This window comes from Mustela putorius, unplaced genomic scaffold (genome assembly GCF_011764305.1).
Source record: "Mustela putorius furo isolate JIRA1106 unplaced genomic scaffold, ASM1176430v1.1 tig00000095_pilon_pilon_pilon, whole genome shotgun sequence".
NCBI classification, from domain to species: domain Eukaryota; kingdom Metazoa; phylum Chordata; class Mammalia; order Carnivora; family Mustelidae; genus Mustela; species Mustela putorius.
The window spans coordinates 38,731,699-38,752,521 of record NW_025421280.1 but is presented as its reverse complement, the minus strand read 5'-3'; the positions used below and the strand labels follow the sequence as shown (position 1 = coordinate 38,752,521).

At 60.1% G+C, this 20,823-nt stretch overlaps 1 protein-coding gene and 1 long non-coding RNA gene across 3 annotated transcripts in view; one reads left to right on the top strand and one right to left on the bottom strand.

Annotated features, from left to right (window-relative positions):
- Positions 1 to 8,128: 8,128 nt before the first annotated feature.
- LOC123393725 lies at positions 8,129 to 12,294 on the top strand. The gene is made up of 2 exons (XR_006608529.1): positions 8,129 to 8,795; positions 11,977 to 12,294. It is a non-coding gene; the product is annotated as an uncharacterized LOC123393725 (long non-coding RNA).
- Positions 10,296 to 20,823, bottom strand: part of ZFR2 (zinc finger RNA binding protein 2) — a 36,378-nt gene continuing 25,850 nt past the window's right edge. Inside the window, exons 11-20 of one of the 2 annotated variants that reach the window (XM_045086580.1) lie at positions 20,624 to 20,756; positions 19,762 to 19,952; positions 17,257 to 17,428; positions 14,803 to 14,941; positions 13,832 to 13,929; positions 13,306 to 13,401; positions 12,554 to 12,665; positions 11,901 to 11,998; positions 11,112 to 11,309; positions 10,296 to 10,741 (exon numbers count right to left, since the gene is read on the bottom strand). In XM_045086580.1, coding sequence (XP_044942515.1) covers positions 11,130 to 11,309; positions 11,901 to 11,998; positions 12,554 to 12,665; positions 13,306 to 13,401; positions 13,832 to 13,929; positions 14,803 to 14,941; positions 17,257 to 17,428; positions 19,762 to 19,952; positions 20,624 to 20,756 — 1,219 coding nt within the window. In that variant the 3' untranslated portion in view covers positions 10,296 to 10,741; positions 11,112 to 11,129. Of the gene's footprint in view, positions 11,310 to 11,900; positions 11,999 to 12,553; positions 12,666 to 13,305; positions 13,402 to 13,831; positions 13,930 to 14,802; positions 14,942 to 17,256; positions 17,429 to 19,761; positions 19,953 to 20,623; positions 20,757 to 20,823 lie in introns of both variants that reach the window. The other variant, XM_045086576.1, reaches the window with a different exon arrangement.

Below are 20,823 nucleotides of genomic sequence, written 5' to 3'. Positions count from 1 at the left end.
TGGGTCAGAGGCCACCATATATGGCAAACCGTCATCACTTGCCTGAAATAGAAACATCAAAGTGGCCACAGGAAACCCAGTAACACCAGTAGTTTCAGACCAGAGGCTGCAGACAGAGGTCCCATGATGGAGGCCTGCCTGCTCTGCTCAGCAAGGACAGGAGCCTTATGTGTAAGACCCTGGGAAGTCCCCAGCACCCGGAGAGACGTTCTCTCTGATGCAGTCGGGGAGACAGGGAGAGGGTTGAAAGGGGCTGGTTTGCCCCCCTGTGAATTCATACTTAGTGTCTGAGTCATACCCAAGTTTTCCCCAGGACCCCAGGGATCCTTGTCCCACACTCTGGAAGGCCCTACCCGAGGAGGAGGGATCAGAGGAATCACAGGTGCGGAGAATGGAAAGCGACAGACGTCAGCGGACGGCTCCAGGTGCCCAAATCTCCAAGGGTTAACCTGGGGCGCGGGGGTCCGCCACCCCTCAGCATATGGGCACGGGACCCTGAGCTGTTCCTGCCTCTGGGGAGATAGGTTTGCGTCCTTGGTGTCTTTGGGTCAGAGCTACAGTAGGGGTGAACTTCCCACTCCTGAAAGCATTCAAGAATTGGCCCCTTGCGGGGCGCCTGGGTGTCTCAGCAGGTTGAGCCTCTGCCTTTGGCTAGGGTCATGATCTCAGGGTCCTGGGATCGAGCCCCGCACGGGGGGGGGGGTGTCTCTGCTCAGCAGGGAGCCTGCTTCCCCCTCTCTCTCAGCCTGCCTCTCTGCCTGCTTGTGATCTCTCTCTCTGTGTCAAATAAATAAATAAAATCTTAAATAATAATTAAGTGATAGCAATATCTGTGATTCTTTGTAAACTCATTACATAAAAATCTAATGAATATCATCATTTTTTAAAAAAATGAAAAGCATTAGCCACTGGGAATCTCAAAGACTAAATGGGTATTGCAGATCCCAGAGGTGGCAACCCCCGTTTCTCCTCCTCCTCCCAGGAGTTGGGGGGACTAACCCCTTCCTTCTACGAGCCTGAAGCCAGCTGGTAGCCACACCGTCAGACAGGACTCCAGGAGGACCCAGTCCCGGGCTCCTCAGCCTCCAGACTTCTACCCTGTCCACTTGACTCCAGAAATTCTCGGATGCCCCAGGCCACCCGCCTGGTGCAGGCTGGGAACCCAGAAGGCCTCCCCTGCTTCCCCAGCTGCCTCCGCTTTTTCTCCCTGCGACCACTCACCTTCCCCTGCGTGCCTAAGGGTGAAAATGTGACCGAGGCCCTCCCCAGCTCTAAATCCTTCCAGAGCTCCCTGCAGCCTGAAACGCTCGGCCCGGCGCCCCGAGCTCTTCCGGTTCGGCTGCCAGCTTCCCCGGCCTCATCTCATTCTGCTCCCACAAAGCACGCAGCGGTCTGGCAACTCTCCGCTGCAGGAATGTGCATGCTTTGGGGCCCGGCTGTCCCTTCTGCCGGGAAGGCTCTCCCACCTTGTCCAGCGGGCATCTCCAGCGCCCGTGCGCACCGCAAACGGCACCACTGTTACGGAGCCTTCTTGGGTGCCCGCACCTTTCTCAGAGCCAGACCCTGCTCCCACGCCCCACAGAGATGCCTCGCTGGAGACACCAGCTCTCCTGTGTCTGTGTGAGGGCTGTGGACCGGGTCTGGGTGACCGAGCCCATCAGCCTGCCTGGGAAGGAGGCCAGGCCCAGTGACGTGGAAAACAAATCAGAAGAAAAATTATTACGTTTCCTTACTACCTATAGCCCCTTGACAAGTCCTTGAAAGAGGCAGAGTGACATTCCTCTAGGGACTCAATGGCCTTGAGGTTGACACTTGGCCAAGGGCAAAAAAGTCAATCCTAGCCCAACCCCCAGGACCCTATAAGCCTACTCTAACATACAAAAATTCTTTTGGAAACTTCTTTTATCTCTATCCCCCAAGATATAAGTTGGCAAGCATCCCCCGAGACCCACCGATATACATTTGAAGGTTTTCGTGGCTCAGGATTTACTAAATGGTAATGAACGACCCTCCCCACAATAGCTACACCCTCGGGATCCCGGAGCCTCGTTTCCAAAATACCTGGGAGGCCTACACTATCCCCTGACCCCTTCCCAACTTGAAAATATATAATGGGTCCCTCCTCATGGCCCCAGAGGGCGGCTCTTTCTGCCCTGGGGTCCTGTCCCAGGGCTTTAATAAAACCACCTTTTTGCACCAATGACGTCTCAAGAACTCCTTCCTGGCCTTGGCTTCAAACCTAAACCACCCCCCCCCCAACAAGAAAGCAGGAACAGAATCCTGCAGGAAGAATCCAAACCCTTGCATGCAGTAGCCGTGCCTCGAGCTCACACTATGACTAGCGCTGGAAGCCACTCGTTGCTTTCTGGTTGCTTCCGAAGGGGTTTCTGCCACTCGTAAACAAAAAGATTCCTAATACTGAAAATGGGTCCACATGTGGGAGGATGAAATAAACAGACTAAGACGGATTCGTGAGTCAGATTAGGGCACCCTGAACCCAGCTAGGAAGCAGTATCTCCTGGGTGTCCCCTTCCAAGAGCCGACAAACCTGCTTTCCCTCCACGGGGTCTGCCAGTGCCGTTTTCCATCCCGTGCAACAGAAGAACCCAGAGGGACCCCCTTCCTTTCCCTCCCGAATGCCAGTGCTTGTTTATTCAAATCTCACTGCTCTTCCCATCCTTTCTTTGTCTAGGTTGGCCGTTCTGGCGTGTAGGACACCCCCTTCCCCTAACTCCGGGCAGTCTGGTGGGAGCCAATCCTCTCGTTTTAGGATTAGAGCGGCTGAGTTCCCGAGAGGCGAAGCAACTAGTCTGTGGTCACACAGCTGGCTGGGGCTGTTGATCAGGCGTGTGGACTCACTCAACGCAGGCAAAGAACAGAAGGAGTCGTGTAACAATGTACTTCACATATCAGACAGTAGGATGGGCTGCACAGGGACGGAAGACCCCAAGTGCTAGAGGCTTGAATTAGATAGAAATTAATCTCTGAGGCATGCACTCCTGGGCAGTGTCAGGAACCAAGGCTCCTGACGTCTTGCTGCTCTGCCTTTCTCAGCACAGGAACGTTCGTCTCTTGAGCAAGGATGGCTGCTCGAGCTCCAGCCCTCCCATCTGCATTCCAGCCAATGGGAAGCAGGAAGCTGGGAGAAGAGTCCCTTTAAGGACTCTTCCTGGAAGATGCATGTGACACCTTTGCCTCATTTCATTGGGTAGAATTTAGCCACATGGCCAAATTTAGTAGCAGGGGAAGCTGGGAAATGTAGTCTTTACAGCAGGGGTCAAGGAAGCATCCTCAAAGCTCCCAGGCATGTTCCTACCTCAGGGCCTTTGCATCAGTTGTGCCTTCTGCTTGGGATACTTCCCCAGACCTACCCAATATCCCAGCACCCTAGAATATTTCAACCTGCTGACACTTCCTATCCCCTCCCCCTATAGCTCTGGAGAGCTACGATGGTCTAACTGACCACATGTTTTACTTCTTTTTCTCGTTTACTGGCTGCATCCTCGCTAGAACATCAGCTCTCCAGGGGTGGGGATTTGGGACCGTGTCATTCATTGCTGTGGCCTTCGTTCCTGGCACACAGGAGATGCTTGGAACGTATTTTTTTAAGCCAGTGAATATTGGGGAAGGGTGGGGGTAATGAGCAGTGACTGACACGTGTGAAGGGAAAGAAACACTGTCAGTGTACCCATTTCACAGATGTGAAAACTGAGGCCCAGAGGGTTCTGTGGCTCCTCCCACCCCAGGACACAGGAAGTGGCAACCTTCAGTTTTAACCTAGGTCTGTCAGGCTCCACAGCCCACATGCTGCCCAGCAAGATGTTACGTATATATAACAGACCCCCAAGGAGTTTTCTAGAGAGCAGATGAGGCAGGCCAGTGGCAGCCAGATGTGGGAACAGCTGAGCTGCTGGGCCCCCAGCAGATCTTCTGCTGGAGCACATGGCCTGATCAGACTGCCCCAATTAGTACATCTTTAATTTTAGCTTTCTGCTCCCTGCCAGGGACTTGGGGATTCGGTGGAGGAACATTCCGCTCTTTCGAGGAAAATCACTGCATTGCTCATTCTGCAACTGGAGACATGGTCTGATGGGCCCTTCTCCACTCACCGGCTCCTCCAAGAGACCCTTACTGACCACCCATCACGACCCCCTGCCATCTGAGCCCACACCACTGCCTGCGACCCCGTCTTACTCATTCCTGTGGATTGCCCTACCGACTGGCGTTGGCCGCCTTGACAAAACATATGTTCCATGAGCAAGGGCAAGGACGGTCTCTGACTTGGTCAGTCATTTGTCTCTGGAGCCTGGCACATAGCAGAGTCTCAGGTAAACTGTTCGCAGCAGATCAATAAACACTACAGAACACTTTTGTTTTCTAGGGCTGGCTTTGTTATTTTCCTGAAGTTAGTAATTGCCTTTGTTTTGTGTGTCTATGTCACTCTCTCCCCCAGGCTTTCCAGCAGAATGAACTTCTCCACTCGGGGCCAGCTGCAGCCCGGCTATACCCCTGGCCCTTCACTGTTTCAGCACTTGGGGGCTCCTAGGGGGTCGCTCCTGTCTCTGGGGTCCAGATCTCTGTGTTTCTTGGTTTGTGCCCTCGTTTTGGGAAGGTGCACCTCTAGGCATTGCCAGAGAAGGTATTTTCCCTCCACGCTCCCGTGTGACTGGTGCTCTGGCTGAGGACACTGTGCTGGTGGTGGCTTTCAGTCTTGGGCAGTTGAACAACCCGAGGCTACCCTGTTTCCTCATTGTCTGCTTGTCACATTGTTCCTCTCTCTTTGGACACTTGTAGAATCTCCTTCACCACATCCTGCACTTTCAAAGTGTGGTTTTGGTGTGGGGGGTTGGATTTTTTGTTGTTGTTGTTACTTTTAGTGCTGGGCAGTTAGTGGGCGTTGTCGTGTCTTCCATTCCTAGCAAACTTTCTTAAATGACGTCCCTGGTGATTTCTCCCACTTTGGAGTCTCTCCTCTGTCATATATTGGGCTTCCTGCCTTTTTTCTTTCATCTTCTGCCAACATTTCCATCTCGACTATCAGGTTTTTAACTTCCAAGGGCTTTTTCTAGTTCTTGGAATGTTCTTTTTCCTTCCTTCTTTCTTTGCTTTAAGTCATCTCCACACCCAACGTGGGGTTTGAACTCCCCTCCCCGAGATCCAGAGTCACACGGTCCTCCAACTGAGCCAGCTGGGCACCCCTGGAATGTTCTTTTTTCGAAATCCAAATGTAGAGCTGTTTCCCGTCCACGGTGTCTTCTACAAGCTCTCCAAGGATAACCTGCAGAAGGGCTGCTTCCTTCTGTTCTGTCTCCTTCCTCCAACAAGTTACTTTTTTCTCCTCTTTTTGTGTGTTAGTCTCTCACTAGCTAGAATTTATGAGGCACGTGCTGCAAAGGTGGTAGGAGACGCCCTGCCCTTAGGGTGGCTTCACTCTGGGTTGAGTATGGGACACTGGTCTCGGGAGTCACAAACACCAGCAAACTGCTCTGAAAGCTAAAGGGGTCACGGTTCCAATGCGCGACTTCCATCTCGATCGCTGGTTTCCACCTTTCCACCGGTCCTCCCCCACACCTGCGTCCCAGAGGCGGAAGCTTTCTGGGCAGCAAGTGTGCAAAACGGCATTTTACTACTGAGTCCTCCCCTAGCTCTGCAAGGCTGGTACTGCTGGTTTTGATTAAGCTTTACAGAGGCTCGGGAGGCGAAGTGAGCTATCCTGACCCCTGCCCCCCAACCCACAGCTCACATGTTCAAGGACCACACTGACACTGGAGTCACCCTCATGCAGGAAGTGACAGCTTCTGGTTCTTTGGGTCCTCCCAGGGAAGGCACCAAGTGCTTGCTGACTGGCCACGGGACACGCATCCACACTCTCACGGGTAAATCTGCGGAAGCCACGTGAGTGGCAGTCCATGGCGCATGACAGATGCTCCGTAAACACGTGTTGCGTAATCGAGAAGACAGGAGAAGGGCCGTGGGACGGGAAGACATCACAGAAGGAAACCAAACTGCTACACTTCAGTCCATGCGAAGAAGATATTTTGGAAATGAGAACGCACAGTCCCGGCTTGGGGGCGGAGAACAGGGCTCCTTCATTTAACCAGAGGGAGACCGGCAATGCTCTGGGGGAACGTAATGTTGCCCACGGAGTTTCAGATGCCTTCAGCGATCCTGCCCTTTGATCAAGAAGTTCCGTTTTGGGATATCTATGGGAGAGACAGAATCCCAACTGTACAAGAACGTGTTCGTCGTGCTGTCGTTTATAATCTGACAACAGTCTAAGTGTCCACCAGTAGGGGGTAGCTAAGATTCGGGTACTGTCCTTTTATGGAATACTACGCATCTGTCAAAAATTACTTCTCTTCCAGGACGTCGGGGTGGCTCTGTCCCTGAAGCGTCTGCCTTGGGCTCAGGTCATGATCCCAGGGTCCTGGGACCAAGTCCCGCATCAGGCTCCCTGCTCGGCAGGAAGCTGCTTCCCCTCTGCTCCTCCCGCTCGTGCTTCCTTTCCATCTCTCTCTCAAATAAATAAGTAAAATCTTTTTTTAAAAATTACATCCCATCGTAGTAGCCAAAATAGTGCAAACAACCGAAAGGGTCCATCAGCCGATGAGGGGCTGACAAGATGTGGCCGCCACACACGGAATACCAGGTGCGGACAGGAGCGAGGCCCCCACGCGCTGCCCTGGGGACGGACCACGAGCCCACGATGCACAGCGAGGGAACCAGACACAGATGGCCACACGGGGTGGGAGTCCACGCGTGCGACGCGCCTAGAGCAGGCTCCTCCACCTACGGGAAGGGTGCTGGGGAGGGGAGCGTGACTACTGATGGGGGTGATGGGGGTTCTCTTCTTTTTGGGTGACAGAATGTTCTGGAATGAGATGGTGGTGATGCTTGCACTCCTCTGCAAAAGCGCCAAAAACCACTGCGTTGTACACTGTGAAATGAAGCAGTTTTATGTTATGCAGTCATTGCCACGATTGTAAAAATTACGTGGTAAGGTCTGCAGAAGTATTACATCGGACAAAGCATCTGAGCGCACTGAAACCCCCCGAGAAACCCGCGTTGTGACAGGGTCAAGGAGAAGCCAGCGGGAATCCGCGGTACCGAGAGCCGCTCCGCACCCGAGAGCGCGGGAGACACCGGAAGGAAGGAAACACCGGGTGTTCGGGCTGGTCCGGGTCACTCCTCTGCCGTCGTCCTGAAGCCTGGCCTTCTGCGTAATGGAAAACCCAGCGCACTCGAGCTCTCGGCTGCAAAAGCCGACGTAAAACTCAGCGTCTTTACCGTCGTACGGTGCAAGCGCGCGGCTCAGCGGCGGAGAGCTCGGGCGCGCTGCTGCACGGCCACCCCCGCCGTCCTCTTCCGGAACTTTCCGTCCCCCACGTGGAGACTCCGTCCAGTGAAGCGCAGACCGCCCCACCCCTGCCCCAGCCCCCGCTCCCACCCTCTCCTGTCTGTGTGGACGCGACTCCTCTGGGGCCCTCCTGGGAGTGGGGACCTGCGGGAGGGACGGGTCCTTCTGGGTCTGACTCCTCTCGCTGAGCCCCGTGTCCTCGGGGGTCCCTCTGCGTCGTGGCAGGGGTCAGGGTCCCTCCTTTCTTCCAGAGTCTGGGTGGACTGTCCAGTGTGTCCATCCACCTGCTGACGGGCACGTGGGGCACGTGCGCCCTGTGGCCTGCGGGGACACCGCTGCGGTGACATCGAGCTGTAAATACCTTCGTAGTTCCCAGAGCTTTCTTTCTGGCCGGACAAACGGGGCACTGGCTCGCTCCTCACCCCCGCCCAGGCCGCCTTCTCCACCGCAGGAGAGACCCGCGTCCTCCGGCTGGTCCTCTCGGCAAGTCTCCGGGGCAGCCAAGCCACAGGAGTCCAGGGAGCCCTCGGAGGCGCCCCCCCACCCCACCCCAGGGCAGCCCGAGCGGCCAAGCCTGCGGAGACGCTGCCTCGGCCACCGGGGGGTTTCAGACCAGGACGCGGGGGCTTTCCCGGCTGCCCTATGAGCGGGGTGGCAGGTGTGCCCGCGGGTTCCGTCTGGCGCGGCCCGCCAGGCCCGGCTGCAGCCCCGCCCACGCGGCCGCGTCACCGCTCCCACACTCACCGTCTCCTAGCAACCGGGCTCCGGCCCGCGGCCCGCAGCCCGAGGTCTCCCTGTCTCCTGCCCGCCTGCGCGGGGCGGCTCGCTCCGGGGTCCTCCGCCGGCGGGGGCCCGGCTGGAGAGGGAAGATCAGAAGCGACCCCTCCTCGGGCTTGCAGGGAGCTCCGTTCCCCCAGACGCTTCATCCATCTGGACCCAAGGCTTCGCTAACCAACTGCTTGATTTTTATTTTTATTTTTTTGGAGTTGCTAGGGGGGGAAAGATTTAACTCCCTGTCAACAGGGTTGGTTTTAGACCACTCGGTGGTGAAGATACTGTCTTCCCCAGGAGCCAGGGGTGGGGACCAGCGAACGGTGGGTTACGGGGTTTCCCAGAGCTGCCCCTGCTGGGATCCGCGTGCGGGTCATAGCAGCGGGGGATGCGCGGCTTTCCACGGTGGCGGAGCAGGTGGGATGGTCGCGGCCGCCAAGTCCTCGCCCCGGGGGCCAAGCCACCCTCCCGCCCCTTCCTCCTCTTGCCCCTGCCTTCGCTGAAGCCTCTCGCCCAAACCATGACAACGGTTTCCTGGGATAAGATGGCAACAAACAGCGTCCTCTCAGGCGGGAGGCACGCTCCTCGGACAGTGAGACTCCTCTCTGGGTGTCAGAGCGCGGCTTCAAGCAGTTAACACATTTATTGGGTGACTACTATGTACTCGGTAGGTTCTAGACCCGGGGATACCACAGTGAGTGAAGTGGATGCGTTCCCTGCCCACAGAGTTCCCATCCGTGGGGGAAGGCAGGGAACGCATGGACCATGGACCCCAACCAGTGGTGTGTGGTGAGCAGATGACGAATGTGGTTACGTGACAGGGTGAGGTGCTCAAGGAGTCTGTGAGGAGGCCACGTCTGGGCTGAGACCCAAGGGAAGGAAGGCGTTGCTGGCCATATAGGTCAGGGAAGAGCTTACCAGGTAGTGGGAACAGCATGTGCAAAGGCCCGGGGGTGAGAACAGGTTTGGCTGGTCTGAGGACAGCAGGGGCTGGTGAGTCTGAAGCGGAGTTACGGAGGAAGAGGGTGGCAGATGAGCTTTTGTGGGGCTTTGTCGGGATTTGGGGTTTTATCCTGAGCTCCTACTGCCAGAGGAATGAAGCAGCAGATGGGTCACCATGATGGCAGGCGGAAGTGGGGCACAGAGGAACCCGGGAGGACTCCCCAGTGGTGGTGGTGAGCCTGGGGAGCTGGTTGAATGGCAGAGCCATGGACAGAGGCAGGGGGGTGGGTGCGGTGAAGCTCTGCCGCAGGAAGTGAAGACGGTCGGGACCCTCCCCTGTGCCCCATCCGTGGCTGCGGGCAGGACAGCTCCTAGGTGTTGTCAGAGTGCCCACAGGAGGCAGGGGGGCCGGGGCCCTCCGCCCAGGAAGGAGGCCCAGGGCTCCAGAGGCAGAGGCGAGCGGCCCGCCCTCCCCAGGAGATAGCAGTGGTTAGACAGGGACTGGCTGCTTCCGGCTTGCAGCAGATAACGGCCGGATAGTACAAGGCTGGGCTTCGCCAGCACGAGGCGCTGACAGTCCCCAGCCCGGCTCTGAGAAGGGGGTCCTGGCGTCTCTCAGCGCTGGTCTGTGCACCAGCCCATGCTCTGACACGTGTCACTCCCCATGCCTCCTCCTCTCGGCTCTCTGCGCTGTCGCCTGTGCCATTGCCTGGGGAGGCCTCGGGGGCTTGAAGCTGTCGGCTCAGCCTGGGACCAGAGCTCCCCGTGTGAACCGCCCCCTCCCTCCTGAGGTTCACAATGAGCATTTGGGAAAACTCCAAGGAACCCTCCATAGGGGCCCTGCAGGTGGAAAGCCCCCAACCCCAATTCAGCTAAACCACCACCTCCTCCTCCGGGAAGCCCTCCAGGCCCCCCACCTTCCCACTCAGGGGCCCACTGTTCATTTCTGGGACCAGGCCAAAATGGGTTCCTTGAGCAGCCATGGGGCACTTGCGAGATGACTGCTTCTCGGGTGGGGTCCCCAGGGCACACTGGTGTGGGGAGGGCCCGAGGGACCCACATGTCGGGGTGCAGCCTCCGGGCAGCCCAGCTCCTCGGCCTTCTCCTCGCTGCTCACACCTGTGGCCCGAGGCCCAGAGAGCGAGGCGGGCTCCCTGCCCGGAGCCCTGAGGGAGTGGCGGGAGGGCCCGCAGGGGCACCTGCACCCCAAGGGAAGAGCGCACAGTCCACGCCAACAGACACGATTTATTTACCCCGGGCCCTGCGAGCTCTCGGGCGGCTCCAGCAGCACATGAGACGCGGAGCCACGCTCCCGCCATCCCCTAAACACAGATATGGAACCGAAGGGATCGATGGAGCCCAGATGGGCTTTTCTCCTTCAGGGTCCCAGGGCAGCTGGGCAAAACGCCGCGGCAGAGAGGGAGTCTGGCCGCATCGGGGCGGAGGCTGGGGGCGCCCCCACGCCCACCAGGCCCAGCCCTGGGCCTGCATCGGCCGCACCCGAGTGGGAACGAGGGCAGAGCCCAGGCCTGAATGCAAAGCGGCAGACAGCGGTGTTCGAAGGCGCTCGTCGGCACGGGGTCAGGGCGGGCTGTGGGTCACGGACATCTCTGGGGGGCGAGGGGAGCGCCCAGCCCGCGCCCTCACCACCGCTGGGCTCCAGCATCCTCCCTGAGGGTCCAAGAGCGGGAGAGACACCACCCAGCTCAGGCCCTGCAGACCTCTGGCAGCTGGGGGGGGTCCCTAGGCTGGGGGCCCGGCTGTGCCCTCAGGGTGGGCCCCCAGCCCCCTGCTCTCCCTGGCCTGCCTCCCCAGCCAAGAAGGCCCTTCGGCAGGATTTCAAGGGCATGAACAGTGCGGGATCCAAGGGAAACACTTCGGAAACCCACACAGGCAGGGGCCGTGGGGTGGGGAGGGGGCGGCCCCGTGGCTCTCACGCCCTGGTAACAGGGTTTCACTGAGGACTGAAACACAAGTGTTTTTAAAGAAACCCATGGAGAAGACATGACGGTCCAACGTCAGGATGAATCCAGGGACTCACGCGCAGGGCTGAGGCTGCTCACGCGGGCTCCTCTTCGCCCGGCCGGCCCTGCTTCCTCTGGACGTCACCCTCGGGGACCGCACTCGCCTCCCGCAGCCTCTTGCGGAAACGCGGCCCCGGCCGGCTTCTGGGGGGTGGCAGAGGCTCCATGCCCAGGACCGCGTGGATCTGCCGGAACGCCAGCAAGCGCAGGGCGTGCTGGGGGCAGACAGCGGGTCAGCACCCCCCACCCCTTGGCACCCCGCAACGCCGCCTGGGCTCTGGGCGCTTCCCACGACCGCAGAAGAGAGGTAGGGGGCTTCGCTGGGGTCAGCGGAAGGCAGGACACTGCCAGGTCACCCCTCGGGGCATCAGCCCCTGCCTGCCCCTCTACGGCGACCCCAAACCCTGCATCTCCCGTTCGCCTCAGATCCCAATCAGATCCCAAGCAACCTGGTGCTTCCAGTCTGGGGCGCGCCGTGAGCGCCAGGCCCGCTATGGATTCCGGGCCGCTGGGAGAGCTAACACCCCCACCAACAAAAGGGAACCCACAACCAGGCGCTCAGGGCTGGCGGGGCCAGTCACGCTGGAGGCCACGGCTGGGTGGTGGCACAGCACGGGCAGGAGGGCCTTGGGGGGCACCGGGGAAAAGTCCGAGCCAGTGCGGCATGGGTGCGCGGCCCTGAGCTGGGCTCCCCTGCCCCCAGGAGCAGTCGTGTTACCCACAGGCTGCCCAACTCTGCAGGGGCGGGGACAGGGGGCCACCTCCCCGCACCCACTCCTGTGGAGTCGCCAGGGCTGCTGTCCCACCTGGGCACTGGCCGTGAGGTCCTCGCGCTGCTGCCGTGTCATGGCCCCGAGGGTGTCCCTCTGGTCTCTCTCGCAGGGATCCTGGAGCCCAGGCCCGTCTTGGCGAGGGGCGGTGGGAAGAGCACAGGAGAGAGCAGCCCGTGAGAGGCCGCGGCAACCGCGGGTCCCTGCGCCCCTGACACTGTGTGACCACACGGACGGGTCCTGACACTGTGTGACCACACGGACGGGTCACTGCTTCGCTTCCACTCTCTTAGCCTGCTACCATCCTGCGTCACTGGAACAACCCGGGAACTCCCTTTCTGCATCGAACATCTCAACTACGGGGCGGTGTGGGGTCTCCCCTTGGCGGTGGAAAATACATGGCGTAAACACCCCTGCCTACAGCCCGTTATCCGTGTTACCCTGGCCGTTTCCTTCGCCAAGATTCCCGGGGCGCTCCAGAAAGGACAGGAGGGCCCCCCGAGAACCAGGGCCGTGCTGCCCCAGGGCGGGCCCCTCTCCTGCCCCAGCCCGCGCCCCGCCCTCCTCCGTGGGTGCATCCACGTGCCTCCCCTGGAGCCTATGGGTCTGTCCACCCGTCCTCCTGTCTGCCTTGAACGGGGCTCCCGAGTGCGCTCTCGTGCTCTGGGCTCCCCGGCAGGGGGACTGACCTTCCAGGAGTGTCCCTGAGGCCACACACTCCAGGACACGCCTCATGCCGTCCCCAGGACTGAGGGGCCCCGACGCACTGCTCAGAGCCTTCTCCGCCAGCAGCTCCATGGCCTGGGCAGTGTGGGGACAGCAGAGACACCGTGACTTGGGGGAGAGCTCTCGGGGAGAGCTGAACCGGAGGGAGAGCAGCAATGATGGGCTGGGCAGGGTCTCCAGGGGACCCCGAGCTCCTTCCCTCAGGGCCACTCCCCCTTGAATTTCTGCAACAAAGGGGGACCCTTGGAGCCTCCCCTCCCTGGGGCCTGGCTGAGCACAAATGACCTGGCTCTCCACATCTCCAACTCCTCAGCTAATCCCAGGCACGCAAACACCGTGGGCCAGCATCCCAAGGGTTAAAAGAACCGTTCTCTGGGACCCTCGTGCATTTAGCTGGGGATCCCAATGACCCCGCGAGCTGCTCTGGCGTGCCCCCCGCCCCAGGGAGCCGCCCTGCCTGGAGGGGTCCTGCAGGGACACACAGGGTCTTGGGGGCGCTTCTAGACTTAGAGGGAAACCACTCCTCTCGGTGTCAGCACGGACCTTGTGTCCGTAAGGGGGTGGTGTCAAGACCCTGTCCCCGATGCACACGGGGCAGGGAGTGGAGGCTGGGAGGGGGGCACTAGGAGCCGCTGCTCAGGCACTTGGACAGCCCAGCCGTGGGAAGCGGGGGGCATGTGTCTCGGGCTAAACGAGGCCCGCGTTGGTGCCTTACCCAGTGCGGCAGGGCCCCCCAGGCGGGCACACGCCGGCAGAGGTCACGGAGGACCCTGAGCACAATCACGCACGGCTGCAGGACGCTGGCGCGAGCCTTTGGGAAAAGAAGTACAGCGTCGGGTCAGGGAATCACGTGTATGGGGCCCCGGGCACAAGGGTGGCTGCTCAGGGCTATGAGCCAGGCCCAGGAGGGACTCCGGTGGTGGGGAGGGGGCGGCACAGACTGGCTGGCCTCCAGCGAGGCAGCTGGGAGCCGAGTCCTTTCCCCAAGAGACCCCACGCCAACCCAACAGGCCCCATCGGAGCCCCCAGTAGCTGCCATTGGGTGGATCAGGGGCCGTGGCAGCCCCAGCCCCGAGCAGCGAGCTCTCTGGCCACGTTCCTGACACGAGTGTCGGTTCATGCTGGGCAGGGGGACACAGGCTGGCCGGCCAGCCGGGGGCATGCCGTACAGATGGCTGCCCTTCCTGGTTGTATGCCGAGCCCACTCCCCTGAGCAACAGGGCAGAGCCCCCATCCCTAACCTGGAACCATTTGGCGTGGCGGAGGGCGGCCAGCGCCTGGAGGCTCTTCTCCGGGCTCAGGACGTCGCCTGGGTCGGGCGGAGGCACCTGCATTCCCTCTAGGAGGAAAGAGCATGTGGGCACGGCGCCCTTCCCCCCCTCCTCCCGCCTCACTGGGCCGTGTGGCCCCAGCCCTTGGGTTTCTGGAAGGTCCAGGGCTCCGGACTGTCTTCCCTCCAGGACACCGCAAGGACCAGAGAAGTTATTTCTCTGCAAATCCTCTCCGTCTGCCGTCCCGTGGTGAGCAAGTTACGGTTCAGGTGGGGAGCTTTGGACGAAGCCAGGCTTCCAGGCACTTCCGAGTGCACCACGGCAAGGGAGAGGGTGGGTCAGACTCTAACAGGTGACGGAGAAGGCCCCAAGTCTGGGAGCGACTCGCGCACCTTCTCCTGTCTTCTTACCACGACCCCACCCCCACCTCCTTGCTCCAGGAGGCCTGGAGCACAGACAGAGGTCAGGCGATGGAACGGAGTGTCCCTTGTGCATCAATATCCCGGACGAACCCCTCCTTCAGGCTGAGATGCGGCCAGCAGGGGTGGGTCTGTGAGAAGGGGCTTTCGAAGCTCCCTTCCAGTGACAGCCAGCCCTGGACCCCCACGGGGGAGGGCCACAGCGGGGGCTTCCCTCCGGCCAGCCCCGGCCAGCGGCCTCGGACCGCTCACACTTCCCCACGTGCCCAGTCTGCCCCTTGTTCATGTGTCTGAGCAAAGCCTAGCGGGGCTTTCAGCTAGAATTTAACAATGTTTTTCTATCCCCGGTATTTTTTTTTTTATGACTATGACAACTGGTAACCTTTTCCACCAATGGTTCAAGGGTGCTCCTCTTGAAAAATTTAAGTAACAAAAATGAGCTGACTTAAAGAAGAAGGTTAGACAAAACAATCGTGAAGAAGGTTCGAGAATGACAAGTTTGGAAGACAGGCCTGGCCGCACCTTGTTCCATGGAAGGGTCCTCCCGCATCAGGGGCGAGGTGACCGACACAGAGACCCTCATTCCGGGCTCCTCGCAGGAGGAGATGATGATGTTGTCTTCGGAGTCAGAGGAGACCTCGTACTTGTCTTCTGTCACCATCTGTGAAGGGCGAATGCAACCTGAGTCCGTGTCACCCCAGCTGAGAACCACCGGTAAATGAGCAAGGATACATACGAGGGCTGGGCCCTGTGCTGGGGGCCTGGAACTGGTAGGGGATTTACATGTAGCCCCGACCCTGTAGGAGCACACCTACACAGCAACGCGCACAGATAACAAACCCAGTATGTAGGGGCCTTCATATGTAAAGAACGCCCACAGATCAACAACAAGGCCAGCAATCTAATTAAAAAAATAAACTGGTGTGCGACATAACAGGTAGCTTGAGCAAAAGAAATAGAAATGACCCTCTTTATGCAACAACACAAACTTCTCCCATGGTAAGAGAGAACCAATTAAAACTATAACGAGCTACCATTGTCCCCTGGGAGAACAGACATCAACAGTCTGCAGCACAGCTGGGCTGGCAAACCCAGCCATCTATATAATCTGCTGGTGGAGGCTGATCTGGCAACATTTATCAGAAGCATCTGGCCTCAGGCCTTTGGCCAGCAATTCTGCTCCTGGAATAAGCTCTCACATGTGTACAAGGTTACCTGCTCGCTGGAAATGACCTGAATGTCCAACTACACGGAGGGGCGCCTCAAGTTATGGATGGACAGCAATGAAATGTTCGTCAGTCACATAACGCAATGAGGCCCCTTAAATATGCACAGGGGGTTGGACCCTAGAGGTGCTAAGTGAAAACAGCAAGGTGACTTTGCCAGTGGAAGAAGCTATTATTTGGGCACAGCAGGGGAGAATGGGGAAAACCCATTCAGAGATTGGCGTCCAGGCAAGACCCAGGCCCCCTCGGTCACCTGCCACAGGGGCCCAGGAACGCCCCGGCCCTCACTGGGGGTACCCTTCAGGGGTCACCCTCACAGGCAGGCCCTTCCAGGAGACTTTAGAACCAAGGCACATGGTCCAGTGCCCACTGCTCAGAGAGGCCTTATGGCATACCTCGCCTTATTTTGAAGTCTCTGAGATGCCTGGCCAGGGTGCCCCGAGCTGCGTGGAGCTCCAGGCACCTGTCTCTACACCCCTAGAAATGCTCTCTGCCCTGGCTAAGCCGTCTTTCCCCACCTGGCCGGCATGGGGGTGCCTAGGTCAGACTCTGGGGTGAAATGCTTCCTGCCACTGAGGGGGTGGGGCACTGGCAGCTCAGCCACAGCCTAGGCTGCCTTTGTGAGGCTGCGTCTGACCCACACACACAGCCCTGCAGTAGCTAGTGGAAACCACCGTGCCATGGGTGCGAAGGAAACAGGTGTTTACTGATTTATTTAAATTGATTTTCATTGATTTTTCTCTCAAATAAATAAAGAGCTGGTGCACTCATCTGCGAGAGTGGGGGTAGGAGGAGCAGCAGGGGCGGGAGAGGGAGAGAGCCTCAAGCTGTCTCCCCACTGAGCATGGAGCCCGTCGTGGCGCTCCATCCCCTGACCCCAAGATTATGACCTGAACCAATATCAAGAGTCCAGGGTTAACCAACTGAGCTATGAAAAGGGGTATTTAAATCAGCCAAGTGGAGGTGTGTCACTCCTCTGCTCAAAGCCCTCCTGCCTTCCCACTTCCCTGAGAAACGCAGGCCTACCTGCCTATACGGCCTTCAGGCCTGGTGTGATCCAGGCCCCACAAATGCAGGTCCTTCTACATGGACCACTGCTCCTCCATCTTTTAAGGCCTCCCCCGGTCTCTAGCTCCCACCTAGAGGCCCCATTCCTATCAGGACACATGGCTCCCCCCATCCTGTCTGATGTGCCTCCCCTGTCCCTGCCAGTGCTCCTGCCTTGGCATCTGACTTCCATTTCTTCACAAGTGGCACATTGGATGTCAGCTTGCTCGTGACCAGAGTGGGGGCCCTAGGAGGGGGAGACTTGGGTCTGTGCGGCCCCCAGTGCTGGATTTTCTGGGGATGCAGAAAAAGACTCACCAGGAAGGAGAACGCATGCCCACCCGCCCTGCCCCAGGAAACTTGGTCCTCTGCCAATCATGGTCTCTGCTGAGATCTTCCCAGAACAGTCCAGAGAAGAGGAGCCCAGGTCCCTACCATAGTCCCCAAACGGGTCTTCACAGGGCCGGGCTCAGCTCCACTCACCCCTGTAACGACTGGTAAGTCGGCACCGCAGTGACAGAACACCTTCCTCCTCTCTTTTACCCTAGACTCGCTTTATAAAGGAACCCCGGAGTTCACTATCTCGTCAACTTTTCTATAAAAACAACCCAGTCTGGGTCCAACAGCCCAACTCTTGTTTCTTCGAATCACCTGGAAACAAGGCCATCCGGTCTGGCGGCCACCTGGGCCCCGTGGCTCTTACCGGGAGCTGCTGGGGCAGGTGCTCTGAGATTCTCTGCAGCAGGGCACGTGTGGGCTTCTGCGAGCACAGCAGGGTCAGCCGCACCTTCCTGTCCCCCCGCAGCAGAAGGCCCTTTGCCAGAAGGCCAACCCGCATCACGCCCTTCAGGACCCGTGCAGAGGGGGAGCCACCACTGTCAAGACAAGCCCGCAAATGTGTGAGACCCGCAGGGGAAAGGGGTCGGGAGAAGGGGTCGCTGCCAGGGTCCCCCCGCTCCTGCGCTCACGGGCTCCTTGCGGGGCCTCTGCCTCAGTTACCCCATCTGTGAAATGGGCCTGCACCCCTGGGGACAAGCCCACCAAGTTGCACATGCCCAGTAAGGACTGCTGGTTTTTACTCCTTTCTGATAATCTGCATTCTGAGGAAGGCCACCAGTGGCCATCCCCGTGGCCCCTGGTCTCAGCCAGCTGGGGCCCTGGGCTCTGTGTCGTCCTTAGCGCCTCCAAGGTCACTGTGCCCCGCACCTCAGCTCCTTGGCCGGGAGCCTGCCCGCTCCCCTCAGGCCCTGCCCCACAGCACCCTGCCCTTCTGAAGCCCAGGCCAGCTCACCGCAGTGGGAGCCTGAGCTCGCCTCTGCCCCATGGCCCCTCCCGGTGCTGCCCCTCTGCAGGGGGGGAGGTGGGGGACGCCCCAGCTTCTCCCAACCCGACCCCCAGCCTCCCTTGGTCCCTGTGGTCCAGCCCCATGAGGCTGCTCCCTCGCTGGCCCCTCTGCCTGGGGTCGTTCGCCCCGTGGCTCCAGGAGCCGCTGCTGCTCGCTTTGTGACACTCCTGGGGAGAGGAGGAGCTGTTTTTGGTTTGGGGTCTTTTTTGTTTTAAAATTCATTTATGTATTTCTCTCTCTTTTTTCTTTTTAGGTAGGCTGCACGTGAGGAGCTTTGGGGTTTGAACCCACGACCCTGAAATGATCAAGACTCAGATGTGCTTAACCCACGGGGCCCCCCCGAAGTGCCCCCATTTATGCATTTCTTGTCGGCTTCTGGACCATGTGTGCTGGAGCCCAGTGCCCCCCCCCCCCGCCCCGAGGACCGGGCCAGGAGGTCACCGGCACCCGCAGACGGGAGGCGGCAGGCCTGGAGCAAGGACCAGGGAGGGCAGAGGGCAGGGGATGGGAGTGCGGGGCGGGCCGCCGACGGGAGACTCAGAGGCTATCGATCAAGCTGGATCTCAATTCACACCCACTGTGAAACCAAACAGCCCCAAACCCACAGTCTGATCTCTGTGGAGCCTGCTTTCCTGGCGCCGGTGCGGGACTGCTGCTCAAGTGTGACCGCGCCGCGGTTCTCTTATGTCAAAACAGGGGCCCGCGCTCTCTGGGGCCAGCTCCTGGCCTCTGGGCCACCACAGCACACGTGATGGGATAGAAGCGTCCCGTGAGAGCTGGACAGGAGGCCGGCTTTGTTTTCCCGAGGACACGGCATTTGGGAGGTTTCCGGGAGGGGAAGTGTGGGGCCGTGAAGGGGCGGCTCTGGGACGCACCTCGTGGAGGCCGACGTGTGGTCACCGGACCACAGGAGTCTGCAGGGGCTGGGCTGAGCGCCGTGGGCGTGCACACACAACACCCGCGACAAGCTGGTACGGGACCCAGCACCTTGCGCGAGGACGCCGGTGGGGGCTGGGTGCACCCCTGCTTCTCTGACCGCGCAGGTGGAGGAGGGGCCCTCTCCCAGGGAAGGCCAGGGGAGCTCGCAGCCGAGGGCACACGTGCGCTCCCCCAGGGCGCAGACACTGTGCTAACAAGAAGGAACTGAGTGGCATCAGCTGGCTGCAAATGGAGGGACACTGCAGGACCCCTCTGGCCTACGCGTGCGGTGTCCAGCACGGGTGGAGCCCCGGGGACGGGCAGTGCAGGCAGGGGGTGCCAGGCAGGGGCAGGGGCGCACGGACTATAACAGGACGGATCTCCGCCAGCAGCAGAGGCCAACCAGGGTGATGGGCGCACAAGGTCGTCCGTGCCCCAGAACGGTCCCCGCCAGCGTGGCTGAGACGTAAGCTGCACGGCATGTTCGAGCATCATACAAGGGCGGCCACCCAGAGAGAAAGGACTTGGAAGACGGACTTCATCCAGATCCCAGGTGGAGAGGCCTCCACGCCCCAACAGCCACAGCGACTGTAAGAGTGACTCACGCAGGCGCTCGGGGGCTCTCCCGCTCGGGGACCTCACCGACCCTCAGAAGAAGAGAATCCCCCTCGGTTTCCCATTCGCAGATGAGAAACAGCCCGGTTCCCCCTTCACAAGGAACATTTCTAGATGCACCCTGGATAGGAAGCGTCCATTTGGGGAAAGTTCTGTCCGCTGGCTGGGAAGTCCCAGGGACCTCGGAGAGCTCAAAGCCGATCAGAGTGAGGCGCCTCGCCCCCCGCCAGCCATGTCCTGTCCAGAACCCCAACCCTCCCCACCTGGGGGGCCTCCCTGCCCTGCTCAGTCGGCCTGGGGCCTGGGGAATGGAGAGTGACCCCCCACTACCTGTGCTCACCGCCCGCGTGCACTGGGTTTCCGGAGTTCTCCTCGGCCAGCACGTCGGACACCAGCTTGAGGGCGCGCTCCGAGTGGGAGACGGCCTTCTGCACGGCCAGGAGCTCCTCCTCTGTGGGGTAGATGGCCGCGTGCTTCCACAGGACGTGCCGGTCATCGCTGGACTCCGGCCGCCGTGCAGACTGCAGGGAAAGGTGGGCTGGTCGTGAGCAGGTGGCGAGGCCCGGGGCACCGGGCGCGCAGGGGACAAGGTGAGCGTCAGCCCCGCTGAGGCATGGCACATGCAGCAGGGGGCCCTGGAGAGCCCCCAGAGTCAGGCTGGCTTTGGGGGTGACAGGCAAGGGGCAGCAGAGAGCCAGGCGAAGGAAGGATGGGGACCCACGAGGCGGTGGACTGGCGAGAATGTGGGGCCACGTGGGGCCTGCGGGCTCCCCTTTGGTGACATCCTTCCATTTCGGAGCCAGAGGCTGTGCAGCCAACTCAGCGGGGCGCCTCCCCCCAGCAAGGTGGGAACGGGAGGCTCCCATCCAGTCCCGGGCCCAGCCTGCACGGACGGATGCCGAGGGCTCCGGAGGGAAGTGGTGACCTGGGCCTGGGAGCCAAGGGAACTCCAGTAGCCAGGGATGGGGCCCGGGCCTGGGATTCCTACTGGTGACCAGTGACGGGGCTGGGCTGTGACCCTCAGGCCCCGCCAGTGCCCACCCCCGGACACCTCTCGGGGGTCATGGCTCAGAGGCGTGTTCCTCGCTCCTGGAGGAGTCAGGGTCCTTCTAGGGAGGGCCTGAGGAGGCTGCTGTCCGTGGGGCCTCCACAGCAGGAGGCATTCTGGCACGAGGACAAGGCCACCACCCACCAGAGGTGAGCCGGGCGGTGCCCCCGGCCTGCTGGCGAGGGAAGGAGAGTGCTGGTCGGGCGAAGAGGGTCCAGGCTGCTCATCGGGGGCCTGAGGCCCCTCCTCCAGTCGCCTCCTGCACAGCTCCTGGCGCCTGCAGGGACCCAGGGGGAAAAGCTGCTCGAAGCGGCTGCGGGACCCCTGGGCTTGTCGCATCAGAA